The following is a 22,611-nucleotide window of genomic DNA, read 5'->3' as shown; positions in this document are numbered from 1 at the left end:
AAATATGCACTATTTTGATAGACTTCATGTCATTGAAAATTGAATGGCAATTTTTAGAATTTGTATTGTCTTAATATAAGGATCGAAAGACTTTGCTAATGTAAATATTTTAACATTTTTTTTTCTTTTAAACCTTCGAAGCAATAACTTTAACACAATTAACAGTAATCATGGTAATGAAATTGTAAAATGTAAATGTATGTATTTTGTTGCAGTGTAAGAATGTTGGGTATTGAAGACACAAAGACGGACTAGTTTGGTGAAATATTTTTGTTGCATTTCCAATGGCAGCCTTTAATGAACCTGATGAAGCAGTACTGGCTGATCGGATGAGCAGATTAGGTATTTGCTAGCATAATTAATTGTAACTCTGTACGCAAGTAAAATAAGGCAACGAACAGAGGTTTTTAAGCGATGATCTAATTAAAACGCATAAGAAATGAACTTATTGCACAGAAAATGTTAAAACTTGTTTTCTTTTACAAATTTTTGTTTATTGCAATTTAATTACTGGTATGTTACTGAGTATTAAGCTTTTAGTTGATAAAAAATTTTAATAACCGTAAAAAAGCAATTAATGGCTGTCAGATAGTGCACACGGTAAAAGCAATTGTGGTGGTCCTGGAGGTACTGGGCACGAGTTGCCCTGCTACCTCCGATCACTTGGTATACGTCACAGCACCTGTCGTGACGTATACCTATCCTCGCTCTCTTTTCTGTTACATGCTGCAGAGTACAGACGTGTCTCTGTCAGCTCCGCCATTATTGTAATCTATATTGTATGTTATAACTGCGGGCACTAATAAATAGCGGATTATTTTACCATAGTGTTTTCTCTATTCCGCCATCACTAGAGTAACAGTATATAATATAGAGAACGCTATATTGGCGCGGCGTACCAGGGTATTTTAGTTTGACTGCGGGGTAAAACCTTACTTGCACGTGTTAGTGCCCGTCGCCATCTTGGATATTTTTTTTCTCCGAGATGTAAGGCAGCAGTATTTATTTTATTTTGTATATACGTTTATACTTGCGTTTCTTGTTTAGCGGATTAACCGCTTAATTCATGTAAGTTTGTATTTTTGCCGTTTTGAGGATACCGGGCGAGATGGACCATGTGTTCAGTTCCTTTGGTAGGGGGAGGGGAACTTTGAGGCCTAGTGGGGACTGGGACGTTCATGTTGGGGGAAATGACCAAGCGGGTCTGGGGAGTACCCCGGGGGAACGCAGTCCGCGGAAAGTTCCGCCTCCCGGAAGCGTGAGATTTGCTCCGTGTGTGTGTAGCACACCGATGCCCCAGGGGGAGGGTGCCCCGGATAATGTCACCCAGTATGAGGGCGGAGATATGTCGCTTACACAGGGAGCTGATGGGTCTTTGGAAACGCCCGGTTTCCAGCAGTTTTATTCCCTGCTCCAGGAACGACAGACTATCCTGGAGGGGGTCGTTGACAGAATCCAAGGGGAAATGGGTCAATTCCGAGGGGATATTGGTCAGATTCAGGGAAATATTTCCCAGGTGCAGGGTGACCTTGGTGCAGTTAATAGCAGGGTAAATAGCCTTGGTCAGGACGTAGGAGCACTGCGGGGAGATATAGGCTCATTAGAAGCCAACATGACGTCTCAGATGGGGACTCTGAAAACCGACATGACATCTCAGATGGGGACTTTGAAAACCGACATGACGTCTCAGGTGGGGTCTATGGAAACAAACATGGGGACTCGGTTAAGTGAAATAACTAAAATGCTTGCGGGAATGATGAAGTCTGAGAAACCGCAGTCAGTAACTGAGCCACAGGAGCTCAAAGTCACTGCCAGTCCGTCTGTAATGACTAGTAGCCAGGGGAGTCCCTGGGTTCCTAGCTCATTGCCAGTGCAGTGTCCTGCAGTGCAGCCCGTCGCTAGTTTACCTAGTACCGAATCTGTTCCTAACCAAGACTATAAGGTCACTTCTGTTTCCGCATCTCAAAGTCAGCCATTTTCTTCAGTAGACTACAGCAGTCTTGGCTCGGGATTGCCGAGTACTATTACATTTGGCTCGTTCTTATCAGGGAACAGGGGGTATCCTATACATCCTAGCACGGGCCCTTCTGTTCCGGGTCATGTTGCTGGTGGCATGGGTGTGCCAGTGACGGCACCAACTGCATCTGTGTCTTCTAGTGCAGCTAACTTGGGTAGTCAGGGCTTTGGCTACTATGGGGGGTTGGTAGGGCAGTCGGCGGCACTAGGGGGAGCACCGTCATTTGTACCTGGAATAGGGGGTGGGTCTTGGGCACCTCAAGGTCACACATTAATGACTACGGCAGATGCATCCCAATTTCCGAGCTTAATACCTCCTGGTACTCGGAGTAGCGTGAGTAGGAATATTCCGGCTGAAATAAAGTGGATGAAGTACAATGGGGATGTAGAGTGGGGGCCATTCTATTCAAAGTTCTCCACAATTGCCGAATATCATCAGTGGAGTGGCCCCGACTCTCTGTTCGCCCTAAGTCTTACGCTAGAGGGGGCAGCTCTTAAGTACTTTGATATCCTCAGGCGACGAGGCGCGCTGTTAAGTTTCCAAGAGGTCGTTCTCCGGATGGAGGAGAGATTCGGTAAAACTTCCCGTAGAGCCGCCTCACAGCTGGAATTTAATTCTATCTGCCAGCGAGCGGACGAAGCTATAGAGCAATGGGGGGACCGCATAATGGACACTGCCCAGAAAGCGTTTGGTAGCGGAACTTCGCCGGAAGTTTTCCAAGAGCAAATAGTCGTCCGATTTGCTCTGGGGTGTAATGACAGTGAGGCGGGGCAGCAGTTAATTAATAATCCCCCGGGGACTCTAGAAGAAGCGATTAAGAGAGTCAAAACTTATCAGCTTAGTCGCAGAGCTTTAGCCCGTCGGCCGAGAGCGGTAAGATCCCTATCTAGAGACCGTCAAAATGAACAGAGTCAGTCGCAAAATCTGGGTTATTATCGGGCCAGACCAGATTCTGAAAGACAAGATCTTGACGTGGCACGCAGAGGGTGCTCGGAGTCAAGGGACCGTTCTAATCGTGCCAGCAGGGACCGTCCTAATCGTGCCAGCAGGGACCGTTCCGATCGTGCCAGCAGGGACCGTTCCGAGTCGCCGGATCGGGGCTCGTATAGAACATACTATTCCAGAGACTCGGAGGACAGCACCCGAGGATTAAGTCCCGAGCGAGGGTCCTTGAGGGACCCGTCATCAAGTAGGGGACGTAGCCCTACACGTAAGCCTATAGGGGGGAAATCAGCGAATCAAGGGTACTCTAAGACTTCAGGGACAATCGTTTGTTATGAGTGCAAAGAACCGGGGCACGTACGGCGGAATTGTCCGCGTAGGAGCAACCCGGAGTCCCTGTGCCCGTGTTTGAAAAAATGTGCAGAGACTAGGACTAGGGAGCGCTCGACTAGTGGTAATAGGGTGACTTTTGCTGACACTCCGACTATCAAGGCCACTTATGTTATTCCCTCAGTTAGGTCAGGTAGTCATAGCATAGGCTCAGGTGCGTGGCGCATCCCGATATGCATAGGAGGTCAGCATATTAAAGCGACTATAGATACAGCAGCCGACATAACAGTAATCTCAAGTGAAGTTTATAAGTCCTTGAGGCCGCATCCCGAAGTTGTTAGAGACACTAATGTTAGGCTAGCTGGCGAGGGGGCTGGTATGACCGCCCAGTACCTCGGAAATCTCAACTTACGCATTGGGGATTATGATTTTTATCACCCGATCTATGTTGGCCCTTTGCAAGAAGAAATGCTTCTGGGGATTGATTTCCTGCGCACACATAGTGCAGAAGTTTCATGCGAAGCAGGTACTCTAAGGGTCAAGGGCATAGACACGCCTTTTGCCCTATGTTCTGAAGAAACAGTGCCAGTACTCGATGTGGTTTCAGTCCGCAGAGTGCGGGTTCCTCCGCACACTGCCCAAATTATCGAGTGCACCCTTAGTTCCGATATGCCAGAGTTTATGCTGGAACCAGCTAAAATATTTCCGCCTGGTATAGTAGCCTCGCGGACATATAACGCTGCAGGAAATGGAGCCAAACTGTGCATACTAAACTTGACTGACAGAAGCCACATTATAAAGACTGGTGCCAAGTTAGGGGAAGCCGTCCCTGCGGTGTCAGTTGAGGGTACCGATCCCACAGTGCGTCGTGTGTCAGCCGAGGGGGGAAACAGTCGTAAACATATTGCCCCACTGCTAGAACAGTTAGGCAAGACCGCGCCTGTGGAAGTCAGGTCTCAGGCTGCGGAGCTAGTTAAAGAATTTGCCGACGTCTTTGCTACTGATGACCTTGATCTCGGAAGTTTTTCCGAGATCGAACACCGAATAGACACCGGTAACGCGTCTCCCGTCAAGCAGCGGATGCGACGCACCCCCGCTGTTTTTCAAGGGGAGGAAGAGGGTCATCTCGATAAGATGTTAAAAGCCGGAGTCATCCAGCCGTCTTCCTCAGACTGGGCATCCGCCCCAGTTCTGGTCCGGAAGAAGGATGGCAGCATCCGTTGGTGCGTGGATTATAGAGCCCTGAATAAGGTGACAGTCAAGGACACGTACCCTCTGCCACTCATCGAGGAGTGCATGGACCGCTGGTTCTCCAAGCTTGACGCTAATGCGGCTTACTGGCAGGTTAAGATAGCTCCGGAAGACCGGAAAAAAACTGCCTTTATCACAAAATATGGCCTATTTGAATTTACTAGAATGGGGTTTGGTCTGTGTAATGCCCCCGCAACCTTTGCTAGGGCCATAAATTTGGTGTTACACAGGCTCAACTGGAAGATAGCCTTAGCCTTCTTAGACGATATCCTAGTTCTAGGATCTTCTGCACACGCTCACCTTGATAACCTATGACAAGTGTTTGAGCGGTTCCGAGCATATGGCCTTAAATTCAAGCCTCGGAAATGCGAGCTGTTTAAGACTAAGGTTGAGTTCCTTGGTAGAACCGTGAGCGAGCACGGAGTTGAAATGGGGGATCAGTACATTGAGTCAGTGCGTGACTGGCCTGTTCCGCGTGATGTTAAGGGCGTAGAACGCTTTCTCGGTTTCGCCAATTATCACCGTAGTTTCATCCCTCACTTCTCCAGAATTGCGGCTCCGCTATATGCTGTTACCGGAAAAAGCGGTTTCCGGTGGGGTGACGAGCAGCATAATGCTTTCGAGGAGCTCATTCAGTCAATGACTGAACCTCCAGTTCTAGCGATACCGAACAGTACAGGTCATTTCATCCTGGACACCGACGCCTCGGACTATGCCGTAGGCGGGGAATTAAGCCAAGTCCAGGGTGGGAAAGAAAGGACAATTGGGTATGGGAGTGCTGTGCTATCCGCAGAACAGCATAGGTATTGCACTACTCGCAAAGAGCTATTGGCGGTAATTAAGTTTACCAGACAATTCCGCCATTACCTGCTGGGTCGAGAGTTCACAGTCAGGACCGATCATCATAGTCTGGTCTGGCTGATGAACTTCAAGCATCCGCAGAACCAGATTGCTCGATGGCTCGAGGAACTGAGCCAGTACAACATGCGGATCGTACACCGCCCGGGAAAGAAGCATGTGAATGCTGACGCTCTGTCCCGGGACATACTTGATTCATGCCAGGGGTACTCGACGAGAATTAGGGTCGAGGACTTGCCCTGCGGCGGATGCCGTTATTGCTGCCGAGCCCATGAGCGCTGGCATGACTTTAACACTGAAATAGACGATGTAATTCCTTTGTCCCAACTCTTTGACGAGACGCCTGTGCCAGCGGAAAGTCCGTCCGCTGAGGGGGGCAGTTGTGGTTCATTAGATCCCACCCTTCGTCAGGCCATTGTTTCTAGTTCTTGGGAAGATACTCCCTCGACTGTTAGTGCGTCTGCACTTCCCAGTTTTCAGATTAATGTCAGTGGGGTGTCGAGTTTAAATCCCAAGATTGAGACAGTTAGTCCTCAAGTCTGTCAGGTAACAGGTGACACTGCGGGAATCTCGCTATCTTCATACAGTTCCGCAGACCTAGCCCAGAAACAGAAAAATGACGAGGCTATAGTGTACCTGAGACAGTACTTAGAGTCTGGGGACCTACCTACCGAAAGTGACTTAATTATCTCTAGTCCGGAAGAGAAGTGCTATCTTCTGGAGCAAGACTGTTTTTATCTCGACGAGACAGGAGTTGTTTGGCGAGAACCGGATGACTCGGATGCGCCCCATCGGCTCTTAGTGTCGCGGAATCTCCGATCCGAGATCATGCACTTATGTCACGACATACCATCCTCTGGTCACCAGGGAATCCAGAGAACTAAAGAACGCCTTAAACAACAGTTCTACTGGTGGCGGATGACAAAGGACATAAAGTTATATGTCAAGACTTGCGACGTATGTGCTAGGAATAAGCGGGGTTCGTTGCCGAACAGATCAGAGCTCAAGAGCTACCAAGCCGGAAGCCCGATGGAGAGGGTACATTTAGACTTTCTCAGGCCGCTTCCCCGAACTGATATCGGGAAGGAATACATACTTATGATGGTAGACAACTTTACCAAGTGGGTAGAGTGTATTCCGCTTCCGTCTCAGACAGCGGAAGTTACCGCCCGTTCCGCTATCAATGACTTCTTTTCTCGATTTGGTTATCCTTACGAAATCTTTACAGATCAGGGCCGTAATTTCGAAAGCGAGCTGTTCTGTAAGATTTGTGCCATGTTAGGGATCCATAAAGCCAGGACCACACCCTACCGTCCGTCAGGGAATGGCCAGGTAGAGCGCTATAACCGCACTCTAATGGACGTGGTTCGTTGCTACGTAGATGGCCAGCCCAAGTCATGGGATAAGTACCTAGGCCCATTGGCTGGAGCGTTGCGGTCCGCGGTTAACTGCCATACTGGGTATACTCCAAATCGTCTCATGCTGGGTAGAGAAGTAAATATACCAGCAACCTTGATGTTCGCCCCACCGCCTTCCACGTCTTTTCAAAATGGGGAGGAGGGTGAGGTCGACAGATATGTAAGTGACCTAGAAGAAAATGTTCAGAGCGTGCACGACATTGCCCGCGGGAAACTAAAAGTCGCGCAGAAAGCAATGAAAAGGTCGCATGACATTAAGGTCCGTACCAGCAAGTTCAAGGTCGGAGATTTGGTTTACTGGCGCCGCAATGCGGGAAAAAAGGTAGAGTCAGTATGGAGGGGTCCTGGGATAATAATCGAAGCCAAATCGGACACAATATTTGTTGTCAAATCTCGGCTCGAGGTCAAGGTCATGCACCATGACAAGCTTTAAAGGTGCGAGTCCAGGCAACTCCCCAAATGGTTGATTAATTATAAGAATAAGTTGCCCGGACAGTCAGTAGCCCGAGATGGGGATAGTTCTCCTACGCATGATGCGGTGGCACCGCTGGGGACCGCAGACTCAGGAATAAGTCCTGAGAGCCTGGGGAGTGGGGGTCACCTAAAAGTAAGCTCCAAGCCAGCGGAGTCAGGTCCGTATATGGGTACTCGTAAGCGGGTTAGGGAAAGACTAGATCAATCTAAACAACCTCAGTCGCCCAAGAGACCTAGAGCTACCAGGGGAGCTAAAACCAGGAAATATTGTGTGTGCTCACAGTCTAATCCCAAAGGGATGATGGTGCAGTGCGACAACTGTCGGGACTGGTTTCATCCTGGGTGTGTAGGTATAAGTGAGGATTATGCTAAATCAGTACCTCAATATATCTGCCCCGAATGCAGTCCCATCGATGTTGGTCGCGACTAGTTTGTGTCCCGCAAGGATGCGGGGTTATGTGCAGCTATTTTTAGCTGGATTGTAAATATGTTTGTTCCTACTGCTAGGGAAGCCGATTCCTTATATTATTCAGGGATATTTCCCTGCTTTTATGATCGATCCTTGGTGTTCCTGATTTTTTATTTACCATTGATGTTCCAAGGAGGATCCATTGGTGAGCCAGTTACAGGATTAAGCGTTCGCGACGGAGTCGTGGATGTGATGTCATGCTAGACATCATGTCTGTCCTGGACCTGGATGTCCGGATCTGGAGATGCCGACCGGAGAAGTCGCCGAGGAACCACCTGACGAGGACGACCCCGGAGGACCCAGAGGTGGACCCGAGAAGACTCGGACGAGAGGCGCCCAGGACCAGGAACGGACGTGAGATTCTGTGAGCTGTGATATTAACTGTTAATTTCTATTTATTTTATAATTTTTATTATGGACATTAATGCTCAAATATGTAATATTGATATTGTATTATTATATGCTTGCTTGTTTATCTATGTAAATGTTATACTGATTATGTTTAATTGACTTTAAATATGTTAGGCCCCGCTAAGTTATAATTGTGAATTTTTATGTACATGATAGTTTGTCCTTGTGTAACGGGCTGGGACGCCCTTTTTCAAAATGGGGAGGAATGTGGTGGTCCTGGAGGTACTGGGCACGAGTTGCCCTGCTACCTCCGATCACTTGGTATACGTCACAGCACCTGTCGTGACGTATACCTATCCTCGCTCTCTTTTCTGTTACATGCTGCAAAGTACAGACGTGTCTCTGTCAGCTCCGCCATTATTGTAATCTATATTGTATGTTATAACTGTGGGCACTAATAAATAGCGGATTATTTTACCATAGTGTTTTCTCTATTCCGCCATCTCTAGAGTAACAGTATATAATATAGAGAAACGCTATACAATACACTTGTTAATGCATATGTGGGTTTTTCCAACATTCACGGGTCGATCTTTAAATAGCATTGATGTTCTGACATAAAAAAGATTCATTAATATGCTGAAATGAAACATGTAATTAACATTATCAATGTTTATTTTCTTTTGTTTATTTACTTTATGAACTATGGGAAAGCACTTAGTTCAAATGCATGTGCTTTTATATACACAGTGACCAATATATTCAGAAGCGGGAAAAATTAGACTCCAGATGAATGTAAATAAGTTGTCAAAATATTTACATGTAAGCATTACTTTGGTGCTACATAATGAGATCAATAAGTTTCAAGATGACTGCAAAACAAGTAGGGAAAAGAGGCCTGAGAACCAAGGAATTAACTTTGCATGGCCTTACCCCTTTTGTTTTCTTGAAAATCATTTCGGAGCGGATCTGCTCTGATTTGCTACATTGCAAGTATATGGGAGGTGAGGGCTTGTCCTGAGACACACTTAGATTATTATAACTAAAGTAGCTTCACTAAGATATATAATTCAGAATATCGGTTTTTGATTTTTTTGAATGGTGTTGCCATTGTTACTAAAAATAGAATTTCTATGAAATACTTTCTCAATACTTCTCCAGCCATGTTTTTAATATAAAAATCAAACCAATTTGTAGGATCTACTAATTGGTTTGATTTTGATATTAAAAACATGGCATGTAAGCAGACTTCACTGAGATATATAATGGTAGGAGTGAAATGGTTCACCGCGGTATTTTTCTTGGTTCGATACACAGTAAAAAATCTCTATTTTCGGTTGGTATGTTTTTCGGTTGGGATTGTCATTCAATTGGGTTTGGCATAAGGTATAAACATGCTCCTCCATTTAATTAGTTCAAAAGCGTAAATTTTTGTGGATTTAAAGTTTGATAAAATAATATTTGACAGTCAAATCAGTGAAATTGATTTAAACTATCTATTTTGCACATAAATTATTTGACTAGAATAAGTAAAAGGAAGCTTAAAACAACAGTTGAATTTATTTCCTTCTATCAAAATGTATTGAAAATAACCGAACTGAGACCAAATTTTACGATATGTATCGAACCATGAAGGAGGCGTATCGTTTCTCCCCTATTATGTCTTTATCATATTTTGAATGATGCTGCTCCTCCTATAGTTTTAGTCTAATTGCAATCTGAATTTGTCACACAATTTGACACAGAGGCTAATTTAAATCAAGGATCATTATTCTACTAATTGATGTTGCAATGTTTTAAGTCCAACTTTGAACTGCTACTTTTTTCTTCCTTTGTTATAAGTACACACCAGTAGAGCTACAGTTTCGACATAGACTTCTGGTTTTTGTTTGTGAGCATGAAATGATTAATTTCAGATATTACTGGGAGAGGAGCGGAAGCTGGATCTGGATCTCTACATCACAGACAGCAGAATAACCATGATAAAAGAGGTATATGTTATGAACATTATTTTCAGTTTGTAATTTAGTAAAGTCCTCGCATGATCAATGATACAATGGCTTTGTTGTCATCTTTAAAAAAGATAAAGTCATTATTGAGAAATGCTGGGCATCAACTAGCTACAGTTCATTTTCAATAGGGCTAGGACTATATATTGAGATTTTGATATATCAAGATATCTCTGAGGACGATACGCATATCAATTTATATGAAGAAAAATCGAAATATCGCCCCAAAAAATCTGACTTCTGTTTTTCTTTGTTTATTTAGATTTTGGGTTTAATATATACCGGTAAAATACATAAGCTAATTTAAAATATAAATATAGATATGAAATAAATAACAGAATACCACTTGCGTAAAACATTTTTGTTTTATAACATATAAACAACTATTTTGAATAAATTATTCTCATTTGCAAAGAAATAATTTGTTTATTTCAATGCAAAAAAAGATTTTATAAGCAATTAAACATATTGTAATACATATTGTATCATGGTTCAAATATCATGATACATATCAATATAGAAAAAGTTGTATCGTCCCAGCCCTAATTTTCAGTTACTCAATATTTCTCTGCTCTTTTCTGCAGTAATATTACCAATGAAAATTATTAGAGCACATGGTCCATTCCAGTAGATACACTCCTAAATCATTAGACCATGTAGACTAACTCTTACATTACAAAGTAGGACTAACATTGCAACACCCACTCTGTCATATACCCAATTATTTTCTCCATTGATCACTTTACTTCAATCGGAAAAAAACACAACAAATACGTAATATTGTGAGTACCTCGCAGTTATCTAATTTACTACCACTCTTTTGCGGGGGATTTGAGAAAGCTCTAAATCTTGCAAGATTGCTGGGGCACATGGTAGTGACAGTTGAATGATTTGAACAATTTTATGCGAAAGTACAATGTATTGCCAAGGATTGAACTCCAAATAGTAGATTGTCAAATAAGGAAAGTTTAGAATATTTTATTAGCTTTAAAATGTGATGATTTTCATTGAAAATTTAATGAGAAGAGTCCGCTTAGTTAAAAACATCATAAATAATTAAACATTTTAGGATTAGCTCTTCTCAAAAATTAATTAGGCTGGTTTAGCGATTGTTTAGCAAGGTATTCCACCAGAATTTTTTACTTATTCTACAATGATTGATCTTGCATTGTATTCAATATAGGAGTGAAACGGTTCACCGCGGTATTTTTTCTCGGTTCTGTACATGGTACAAAATCTCTACTTTCGGTTCGGTTTGTTTATCGGTCGGGATCGTCATTCAGTCGGGTTTGGCATAAGGTATAAACATGCTCCTCTGTATAATTATTTCAAAAACATAAATTTTTTTGGACTTGAAGTTTGTAAAATAATTTTTAACAGTCAAATCAAATAAATTGATTAATTCTTTCCATTTTGCACATAAATTCTTTAACTTGATTAAATAAAAAGAAGGATAAAACAACAGTTGAATTTGTTTCCTTCTATCAAAATGTATCGTATCGAAAATAACCGAACCGAGACCAAATTTTTCGATACGTATCGAACCATGAAGGAGGCGCATCGTTAACCCCTAATTCAATAGCACATTTGCCCCCATCCAACAGAGGTTTCCTATCTCAATCGCGAAAGAGTTCCGCTAAGTTAAGTAATCACGATATCTGCAAGTATTTCCATCAAATTTCCAGTGACTTTCCTCCTATGTGCATGTTAGTTAGTGTTTAAAGTTTACATTTCAGATTGGAATGTTTTTATGCAGGGTGTGTATTTTTTGCCCTGTTTGTCTGTCTGTCTTTCTGTCCATCTATCTGTCTGTCTGCATGTCTGTTTGTCTTTAATGCAATCTGTGCGTACCTGGTAGATTCGAGATCACATGACAAAAACAATCCCGTCTTGACTTCACCGTATGCCAAGGGTTCACGAGGAGATTAGCATTTCAGAAACCCTTGACTAGCGAAGATGCCAAAATTGCTAATTTAAAAAATACACCACTAATTAAATGTAATATGTTTACAGTAGGTGTAACATCTTAGAACAAACTACACACCAAATGAAATAAATAATTTACATCATAAATGTTACTTAACTGCTAAAAGTCATCAAAATTTCCGTGGGAAATCATAGAAAACAAGTTACATTGCATTTTTAGCTCACCTGAGCTGAAGGCTCAAGTGAGCTTTTCTGATCACATTTTGTCCGTCGTCCGTCTGTCCGTCCGTCTGTCTAGCTGTCCGTCTGTCTGTAAACTTTTCACATTTTTGACTTCTTCTCAAGAACCAATGGGCCAAATTTAACCAAACTTGGTACAAAGCATCCTTAGGTAAAGGGGAGTTTAAATTGTTAAAATGAAGGGCCAAGTCCCCTTACAAGGGGAGATAATCAACAAAAGACAAAAATAGGGTGGGGTCATTAAAAAATCTTCTTCTCAAAAACCACTGGGCCAGGAAAGCTGAAATTTATGTGGAAGCATCCTTGGGTAGTGTAGATATTAAATTATAAAAATCATGACCCCCGGGGGTAGGGTGGGGCCACAATAGGAAATCCAACTTTTACATAGAAATATATAGAACAAATCTTCTCAAGAACCACTAGACCAGGAAAGCTGAAACTTATGTGGAAGCATCCTTGTGTAGTGTAGATATTAAATTGTTAAAATCATGACCCCCGGGGGTAGGGCTGGGCCACAATAGGGAATCCAAGTTTTACATAGATATATGTAGGAAAAGTCTTTTAAGAATCTTCCTCTCAAAAACCACTGGGCCAGGAAAGCTGAAACTTATGTGGAAGCATCCTAATTTGGGTAGTGTAGATTCTAAAGTATTAAAATCATGAAAAGGGAGGTGGTAGGGGGCATGATAGGTATAGCAAGAGGGGAAATCTGGTAAAGAACTGCATCACCCAAGTTACTCAGGTGAGCGATGTGGCCCATGGGCCTCTTGTTTTTTTTATGATGAAGAAAGGGAGGTAAAAATCTAGGATTCAAAGTGAATCCAAGAATGAAGAACTATGAATATGATAACATTATGATAAAGAATTACTGCAGAATGTTTGTTTTATTTGTGCAAGGTTCTCTAGATACTATAATGAGAAATTATACAGCAAGATCTGTAAAACTCGAAAGAAAAGGTACATTGTACTCCAAGTGAAAATTTCTGCTAGTCTGTAAAAAAATCAACCAGCGGAAAAAAATTCTGATGTGAAAAATACTACATGTATTTAGATATGACAATTATAAATGATTTTTTGTTTTCTTTTTAGAGTCTAGTGAAATTGAAGATGAAACATGGAATCCTCCTTCTAAAAGAGAACCAAACTTGGAAGGCAGAGGTAATACTTACCAATAACATGTTGATACATGGAAATATGATTTTTGTCTGTGTGAATGATTAACTTCATGAAAATTAGACAGTGTTAAAGTAGTCAAATAGTAGTCAAAGACTCAAAAAGCTAATGCGTAAACTATTTCAAATATGGGCCATATATGGATCAATTTTTATGCACCCAGATGGATAGATCGGGGTGTATATTGTTTTTGTCCTGTCTGTTTGTTTGTCTGTTAATCTGTTGTCAACTTTAATCTTCTTCATAACTTTTGAACCATGAGAGATAGGGACTTCATATTTGGTATGCCTACTACACTAATTAAGTTCTTTCAAATGACACCAAAGTCAATGACTTTGTGACTTTGACAGTGACCTATATGCTAAAAATAGCTTTTTTCGAACTTTTGCCATAACTTGTGAACCATAGTAGATAAAGACTTTGTATTTGGTATGCATACTACACTAATTAAACTCTTTCAAATGACACCAAGGTCATTAGGTCAATGACCTTGTGACCTTGACTGTGACCTATATCCTGAAATAGCTTTTTTGAACTTTCATCATAACTTGAGAATCTTTGGAGATAGAGACTTCATATTTGTTATGCATACTCCACTAATTAAGTTCTTTGACTGTGACCAATATGTTTAAAATAGATTTTTCGAACTTTTGCCACAACTTTTGAACCATAGGAGATAGAAACTTCATATTTGGTATGCATAGTGTTTCACAAACACATCTTGTAAAATCTTTTTCTCAAGAACCACTGGGCCTGAAACTTATGTGGAAGCATTGGGTTAGTGTCAATTCTAAATTGTTCAATTCATGACCCCCAGGCTGAGGGCAGGGCCACAATAGGGAGTCCAAGTTTTACATTGAAATACTGTAGACGTACTTTTTTCCAAGGGGTCATAATTCCGCGGAATCTCAATTTCTGTTTAATCCGCGGGTAGAAAATTATGCAGATTTTCTAGAATGTCACTATATGCCTTACATTTATATTCAGTACGCTTGGACAAATTTCAGCGGAAAATTTGTGATCGCGTACATAGCATTAATTAATACCACGCGGAAAAAAGTACTTCTACAGTATATAGAAAAATCTTTTAAAATCTTCTCAAGAACCACTGTCCTAGGAAAGCTGAAACTCATGTGGAAGCATCCTCATGTAGTGTAGATTCAAGTTTGTTTAAATCCTGACCCCTCGGGGTAGGTTGGGGCCACAATGGGATATCAAAGTTTAACATAGAAATACATGGGAAAATCTTTTAAAAATCTTCAAGAACCACTGGGCCAGGAAAGATGAAACTCTTGAGGAAGCATCCACATGTAGTGTAGATTCATGTTTGTTCAAGGCATGATCAACAGGGTTGGGTGGGGCCACAATGGGGTATCAAAGTTAAACATAAGAATACATAGGAAAAATCTTTTTATCGAGAAGAGTAAACCCATGATTGGTCATGATTGATTCATTATAATATTAAAATTAAAACTAGATATAAAGATCCAAATATAAATTAAATTTGTTAATGAAATAGATTTCGATGTTCAGCAGCTATTCAGAGATATACAATAGCTAGATGTTTCAAATCATAAAACATGCACGTGGATTAAAAATATATATATACGAGGGTTGTCCCGTAAAATCGTGGACAAAGCGTTTTTCTCGAAAAATAATGGACGTAATAAGCTGAAATTTTCATTGAATGTTTATTTATCATTTTTAAGTTAATTATAATGTTTTGGATGAAATACACACAAAAATATAGATTTTATAATGCTTGAAAGTGCACAGGGTAAGGCCCTACGGCGCATGGTCAAAAAACAAAGTTTTATAAGAGTATACAGGAGTATTGATTTGAAACAAAGGATTTAAATAGATAAGATTAGGGTAAAAATTATCCTTATTCAATTCCACAATTTATTTTGTTGTCTTTTTAAAATTTTCAGTGCATTTGGTCAATTTTTGACTGTTTTCTGAACATTTGAAATGGGAAAGTGGTAAGCACAACACACAAAAAAATTTGACGTTTGGTGACGTTACGGCGCACCGGGGATCAGTTCGATATGATTTAGATGGTGTGATAACGCCGTATAAAACTTTAAATGAATACAGAAGAAAAAAATCCCCCCAAATTGCCAAATCTTTAGTATATAAATGACAAGACATACAGACAAACTACTGTTGTAATAGCTAAAGAAGCTATCAATGTTGACCGCGTTTATTTAAGATTGTCTATTAATTGAATGATGTTGGAATATTGTCCGTATCTTAGTAATAAATCGTCAGAAGATTGTACATTTGTGCCAGATTGGTTCCTCAATTGTTTATTGAGACTTAAGTTTGTGCTTCAATGAAATTTCGAAATTAAAGATGGACTTATCCAACTTTATTTTTAGTGCAAAGATGAAACTTGAGGTACCTGACGGTGTTTTAGGCACTTTGACGTTATCATCCGTGCGCCGTAAGGCGATACAATTATTCATGCGAGACAACTTGTCCATGATTTTACGGGACAACCCTCGTACATGTCAATGCGCATGCACAATCTCAGTGCATAGTCACAACCTTTTACATCTTATTCTTTCTTTGTTTGAGAAAATTATACCCATTTTTAGCTCTTCTGAGCCAAAGGCTCAAAGAGCTAATGCTATGGCCATTTGTGCGGTGTGCGTAAACTTTTTAGAATATGGGCCATAACTCAAGAACCCCTTGGCCAATCAGTACCAAATTTGTCACAGGGTATCCTTGGCCCAAGGGCTACCATTTGTACTAAAATAAGGGTTGGGACCCTTAAACAAGGGGAGATAATCAGGAAAACAAAACCAAAAGTACTGGTTGCTAAAAAATCTTCTTCTCCATAACCACCAGGCAGATTTTCACCAAACTTACATACAAGGATCAGGATATGTCGAAGATTAAAATTTGCACGGGGAATTACCCTGGGGCAAAGGGCGTGGTCTCAAGGTCACTTACTATGAGGACTAGGATCATCAATTCTTGTAAGTTGATGCATCTTACGACTTCACATCATGTTAACTCAAAAGTAGGTCACGGTGACCTACTTTTTAAATTTTGCGGGGATTTGTTTTCAAATTGATTAGAAGGCATATTTTGGACACTTTAAGGCCTATGATCATCAAACTTTGTCAGTTGATGCATCTAAGTGGGTCCTCAAACAATGTCAACTTAAAAGTAGGTCACCATGACCTACTTTTTGAACTTTATGACTTATCCTTTTAAAAACATTAAATCCCATTATTTCAGACACTGGGAGGTTTAGAATCATCAAATCTTGTACTTTGATGCATCTTGGGACCTTAAAACATACTTATGGAAAAGTAGGTCACTGTGACCTACTTTTTGAATTTTGCTGACATTTGTTTTCAAATTGTTTAAAACGCATATTTTGATTACCTTCAGACCTACGATCATCAAACTTGGTCAGTAGATGCATCTTGGGTCTTTGAAAAATGTCGACCAAAATGTAGGTCACGTTGACCTGTTTTCGACATTTTATGGCTATATTTAAGTATCTTGGGTATTTATTGGCTTAGAATCATCAAACTTTGTGAGTTGATGCATCTTGGGTTTTCGGAGAGTGATGACCAAAAAGTAGGTCATGGTGACCTACTTTTGACATTTTGTGACTATAATTAAGTATCTCTGGTACTTATTGACCTAAAATCATCAAACTTTGTCAGTTGATGCATCTTTGGTTTTCGGAGAACGTCAACCAAAAAGTAGGTCACACTGACCTACTTTTGACATTTTATGGCTATATTTAAGTATCTCAGGCACTTATTGGCTAAGAATCATCAAACTTTGTCAGTTGAGGCATCTTGGGTTTTCAGAGAATGTCGACCAAAAAATAGGTCACAGTGACCTACTTTTGAATATCTCAGGTACGTATAAGCCTAGAATCATCAAACTTTGTCAGTTTAGGCACCTTGGGTTTTCGGAGAACGTTGACCAAAAAGTCACTGTGACCTACTTTTGACATTTTATGGCTATATTTAATTATATCTGGTACTTATTGGCTCGGAATTATCAAACTTTGTCAGTTGAAGCATCTTAGGATTTCATTGAATGTCCTACAAGACATAGGTCATGGTGACCTAATTTTGAATATCTCTGGTACTTATTGGCTTAGAATCATCAAATTTTGTCAATTTAGGCATTATGGGTTTTTGAATAACGTCGACCAAAAAGTAGGTCACCGTGACCTACTTTTGACATTTGATGGCTATATTTAATTATCTCTGGTACTAATTGGCTTAGAATCGTCAAACTTTGTCAGATGATGTATCTTGAGTTTTCAGAGAAAGTTGACCAAAAAGTAGGTCATGGTGACCTACTTTTGAATACTGTAAACCAACTTTTATTCGCGTGCGAGAATTTTTCGCGAAGTTCGCGAGAGCCTTGTCATCGGGAATATTTCTTGTCGGTTCTTAAAGTCTATGTGTCTATAAACAAGAGAGTCTAAATAAGCTTAAACATGAAAATTAATCATCGCGAACTAGTTTACCCCGGTAAATCGCGAAATAAAGTTGTCGCGAATAAAAGTTGGTTTACAGTATCTCAGGTACTTATTTAATTAGAATCATCAGTCTTTGTCAATTAATGTATCTTGAGTCCTCAGAAAATTTCAATCAAAAGGTAGGTCACTGTGACCTACTAATGGTATTTTATAATTATATCATAATATCTTTAGTCTAAACTGCCTAAATATTATCAAACTTTGTAAGTTGATGCATTTTGGGTCTTATGATTCTAATAGAGTTGGAGGCTTCTAATAGAAGTGATAGATTGTACAATTTATAAGAAGAGCGATTCAAGGCCCTTGAGCCTCTTGTTTCCTGAACGCCATCATATATTACGCTTCTTATTCTGGAAATGGTTTCAGAAAACATTCTTTTTCAAATCACCACATGAGTCGATCATGTGACGCCTTGCATTCGTGTCCTTAAGAGCAGGTAGTAAAAATTCAACTTTGTTCAAATCATGACCCCTGAGGTCTGGGCCACAATGGATGGCCAATGTTTTACATAGGAATATATGGGTAAAATCTTTAAAAAAGGCTCAAGTGAGCTTTTCTGATCACATTTTGTCCGGTGTCCATCTGTTTGTCTGTCAGTTTAGCTGTCCGTCTGTCTGTCTGTCTGTAAACTTTTCACATTTTCGACTTCTTCTCAAGAACCCTGGGCCAATTTCAACCAAACTTGCCACAAAGCATCCTTGGGTGGAGGGGATTCAAGTTTGTTCAAATGAAGGGCCACGCCCTCGTTCAAGGGAAGATACAGGTAACTCTCGATACCTTGAAGTCTGCGGGACCGAGGAAAAACTTTGAGAGATCAAGAGTTCGGAATTTTCCGGGTTTGTTTGGCTGGTTTTAGAATTAGTCCTACCGGATGTAATGATTTTTATGCAGTGCTAACTTTGCACACATGGTTTTTATAAAACAGAGATATGATTTCATATTTTAGGTGAATATTTATTAGCTCACCTGAGCCGAAGGCTCAAGTGAGCTTTTCTGATCACGTTTTGTCCGTCGTCCGTCCGTCCGTCCGTCTGTCTTAAGCTGTCTGTCCATCTGTAAACTTTTCACATTTTCGACTTCTTCTCAAGAACCACTGGGCCAATTTTGACCAAACTTGGTACAAAGCATCCTTGGGTGAAGGGGAATTTAAATTGTTAAAATAAAGGGCCAAGTCCCCTCACAAGGGGAGATAATCAAGAAAAGACAAAGATAGGGTGTGGTCATTAAAAAAATCTTCTTCTAAAGAACCACTGGGTCAGAAAAGCTGAAACTTATGTGGAAGCATCCTGGGGTAGTGTAGATTCTAAAATGTTAAAATCATGACCTCTGGGGGAAGGGCGGGGCCACAATGGGGAATCAAAGTTTTACATAGAAATATATATAGAATAAATAAATAGAAATCTTTGAAAATCTTCTTCTCAAGAACCACTTGGCCAGAATGTTTAATTTTTTTATTCTTTATGATACGGACGTCATACTAAGCATTCGTTAAATGAAAACGACATTTTACAGCACCGCGTGGTACATATAGCATTGTGATTTTTTGAAAGACGTGCATTGAACAGATATCTGTATGTATTTGTCCAACAACAGTCATTATATTGACACTGAGGCTGTTTCTGCAGTTTCATATTTCATTAAACTTTGAAACTGACTCAATATAAAAACTAAATTTACTAAGTGTTTCGTCTTGTAATTTGCAATTACAATTTCTCAGTGACACTGCGTTTCTACGTTATTGTAATACAGTCGATGATAATTTTTTTAATAGCATATAAGCAACATAAGATTAATCATAAATCAATTATCACCTTGAAGTATAAGTGTCACATGAATAAACATCCCATTTCACGAGCCCCGAGTCTTCTGCCTAGGACCATTAAATGTCCAGGTAAAGTTGCTAATTATGTAACTTGTATACACATAGCCACTTCGAGGTATTGAGGGTAAATTTCAAAAGAATATGCATAGCGGGACTGCATTTTAACTTCGGGGGATCAAGGGTTTCGAGAGATCAAGAGTTCGAGAAATCAAGAGTTAAATTGCTTAGTTATATAGGGAAAAAAATTGGGACCGGAGACTCACTTCAAGCGATCAAGAACTTCGAGAGATCGAAGTTTGAGCCATCAAGAGTTGCCTGTAATTGGGAATTAATGAAAATTTGGTGGCATGTTTTAAAAATCTTCTTCTCAAGAACCACTGTGCCAGGAAAGATTTGGTGGCTATATTTAATTATATCTGGTACTTATTGGCTTGGAATCATGAAACTTTGTCAGTTGAGGCATCTTAGGTTTTCGGAGAATGTCCAACAAGAAGTAAGGACAAGGTGACCTACTTTTGAATATCTCAGGTACTTATTGGCTTAAATCATCAAATTTTGTCAGTTTGATGCATCTTTGGTTTTTGGAAGCATGTTGACCAAAAAGTAGGTCACCGTGACCTACTTTTGACATTTGATGGCTATATTTAATTATCTCTGGTACTAATTGGCTTAGAATCGTCAAACTTTGTCAGATTATGCATCTTGGGTTTTCAGAGAATGTTGACCAAAAAGTAGGTCATGGTGACCTACTTTTGAATATCTCAGGTACTTATTTAATTAGAATCATCAGTCTTTGTCAATTACTGTATCTTGAGTTCTCAGAAAATTTCAATTAAAAGGTAGGTCACTGTGACCTACTTATGGTATTTTATAATTATATCATAATATCTTCAGTCTTAACTGGCTAGATATCAAACTTTGTAAGTAATAATGCATTTTGGGTCTTATGATACTAATAGAGTTGGAGGCTTCTAATAGAAGTGATAGATTGTACAATTTATCAGAAGAATTCAAGGCCCTTGGGCCTCTTGTTTAATTAAATTCTACTCACAATAAATGTGTAAATCTGTTGGAAAATATCAAAGCATTGCAATCTCGTCACGAACAGCTGACAAAAACCTCGATCGGTGCTGTCGTAGTTCAATGTAAGCTGTCGCCAGTGTCTCCGTGTTTACATCATAAATATGGCTTTAGTTAGTGAAATCGTAGATTGAATGTTTTTGATCAAATTTAATACTTGTTTGCAAATTAACTGGCTCGGACAAGTGTCTCCATCCATCAGATCCATCCATCCCTTTCAGGCGTCCGAAATTCCTCCAACTTTTTATCATCAAACTTCGGACGTGTTTCTTGTGTCTTTTCAGCATTTATAATCATTTTTCACAAATAAAAATATTCCCAGACAACAATCTGTTCACTATTACTGATCACAAGTAGCCTTTAACAAAATATTCCCTTCGAAATAGAATCCTTAGCCTGATGAATTCGAAGCATACCCGCCTTTCAAGCCGATTTACACCTTGCGCACTTTTGTCGGAAATCTACGGCAACCTGTTAGTGCAATATTTAAATCTGAATATATTTAATTTTCCATCTCAAATGTATATATAAGTAATAAATAACAAGTTTATAAACTTCAATGGGAATGAAGTGGGTCGGTACGTGATCAAATCTTCTGAGAAGGCCTTCGGCCTTCACAGGATTTGATCACATGACCACCCACTTCAATTCCCATTGAAGTTTATAAACTTGTTATTTATTTCTTAATTGTTGATGTCCCTGGCATAGTCTCCTAACTGGACAGTGATTCCCTATATTTCCATTTTTACTTGAAATACCGTATAATCCCTATTAACTGCCCCTGCCCCTATACGCACCCCCTGGGTCTTTTTTCAATTATCAGAAAATATTTAAGAGCCCACTGTACAGTGATTAAAATTATCTAGAATCGTATCAAAAGTCTGCCAAAGTTTGATGAAAGTGAAGTCTATAGGCCCTATTTCACTTCTCTGCCGCCATATTGAATGCAATATTGCAGTTGATGAAACGGGAGTTGGTCAGCATGGTCAGGAAACAGATTTGTGTGGATGTTAAAATAGCAGAGGAATTAAGTTGAGTTGCTTAAGAAGTTAGATTGTAATGACTGAGGGACGATGTCTGTATCAGATGATGGAGTACAGATCTATGTGGCAATGCTGATTTCTCCACGTGGTTCAGATGGGCTGTTTACCATGTTTACGGAAGTGGAGTTCTCGGTCTCGTGAGGCCTCGGTGGTATTGGACAGCTTTACGCTAGTGACTTGCTTTTGATCCGAAGATAATTCATATTTTTTTTTTTTGTTGAAAGATATATCATATCTAATTACTTAGTGAACAATTAAACAAAACATCTATGTTTTCTTTAGTGTATTTCTACGGCAGTGATATACATGCAGGTTGACAGTTGCCCTTTCAGTAGTTGTAGAAATATACATACCACAGGTATTACCATGAAATTAACAAGATTCACTTTTGTAGTGTTTATCATAGAGAAAACAATGTGAAATGGAAATATATGAAAGTATCTTCAGGTAGTGTAGATTTAGATTTGTTCAAATCATGACCAGGGGCAGAATGGGTGGGGGCACAATTTTTAAAGTTTAAGTTTAAAAAAAATTGCAGTTAGTCAGAAAATATTCAAACATCCTTTATAGTTAGTTAGTGTAGATTCAAGTATTAAAGTTTTTCAACACATAGACCCCTAGAATGTAGATCCAGGGGCCACTTGTGTATTCAGTACTGAGCCAATTTCTATTTTTTCCTAGCCACA

At 40.1% G+C, this 22,611-nt stretch overlaps 1 protein-coding gene across 1 annotated transcript in view; it reads left to right on the top strand.

Moving 5' to 3' along the window:
• LOC134262489 (uncharacterized) overlaps nucleotides 1-22,611 on the top strand; it is a 118,230-nt gene that overhangs the window by 6,000 nt on the left and 89,619 nt on the right. The window contains exons 2-4 of the mRNA XM_062744886.1: nucleotides 216-342; nucleotides 10,027-10,101; nucleotides 13,375-13,443. Coding sequence (XP_062600870.1) covers nucleotides 285-342; nucleotides 10,027-10,101; nucleotides 13,375-13,443 — 202 coding nt within the window. The 5' untranslated portion in view covers nucleotides 216-284. The remainder of the gene's footprint in view (nucleotides 1-215; nucleotides 343-10,026; nucleotides 10,102-13,374; nucleotides 13,444-22,611) is intronic.

This window comes from Saccostrea cucullata, unplaced genomic scaffold (assembly GCF_032062105.1).
Source record: "Saccostrea cucullata isolate Sc308-1 unplaced genomic scaffold, CSIRO_AGI_Scuc_v1 ctg385, whole genome shotgun sequence".
NCBI classification, from domain to species: domain Eukaryota; kingdom Metazoa; phylum Mollusca; class Bivalvia; order Ostreida; family Ostreidae; genus Saccostrea; species Saccostrea cuccullata.
Note: the sequence above shows the minus strand (reverse complement) of the source record. Positions and strands in the feature narration are given on the sequence as shown.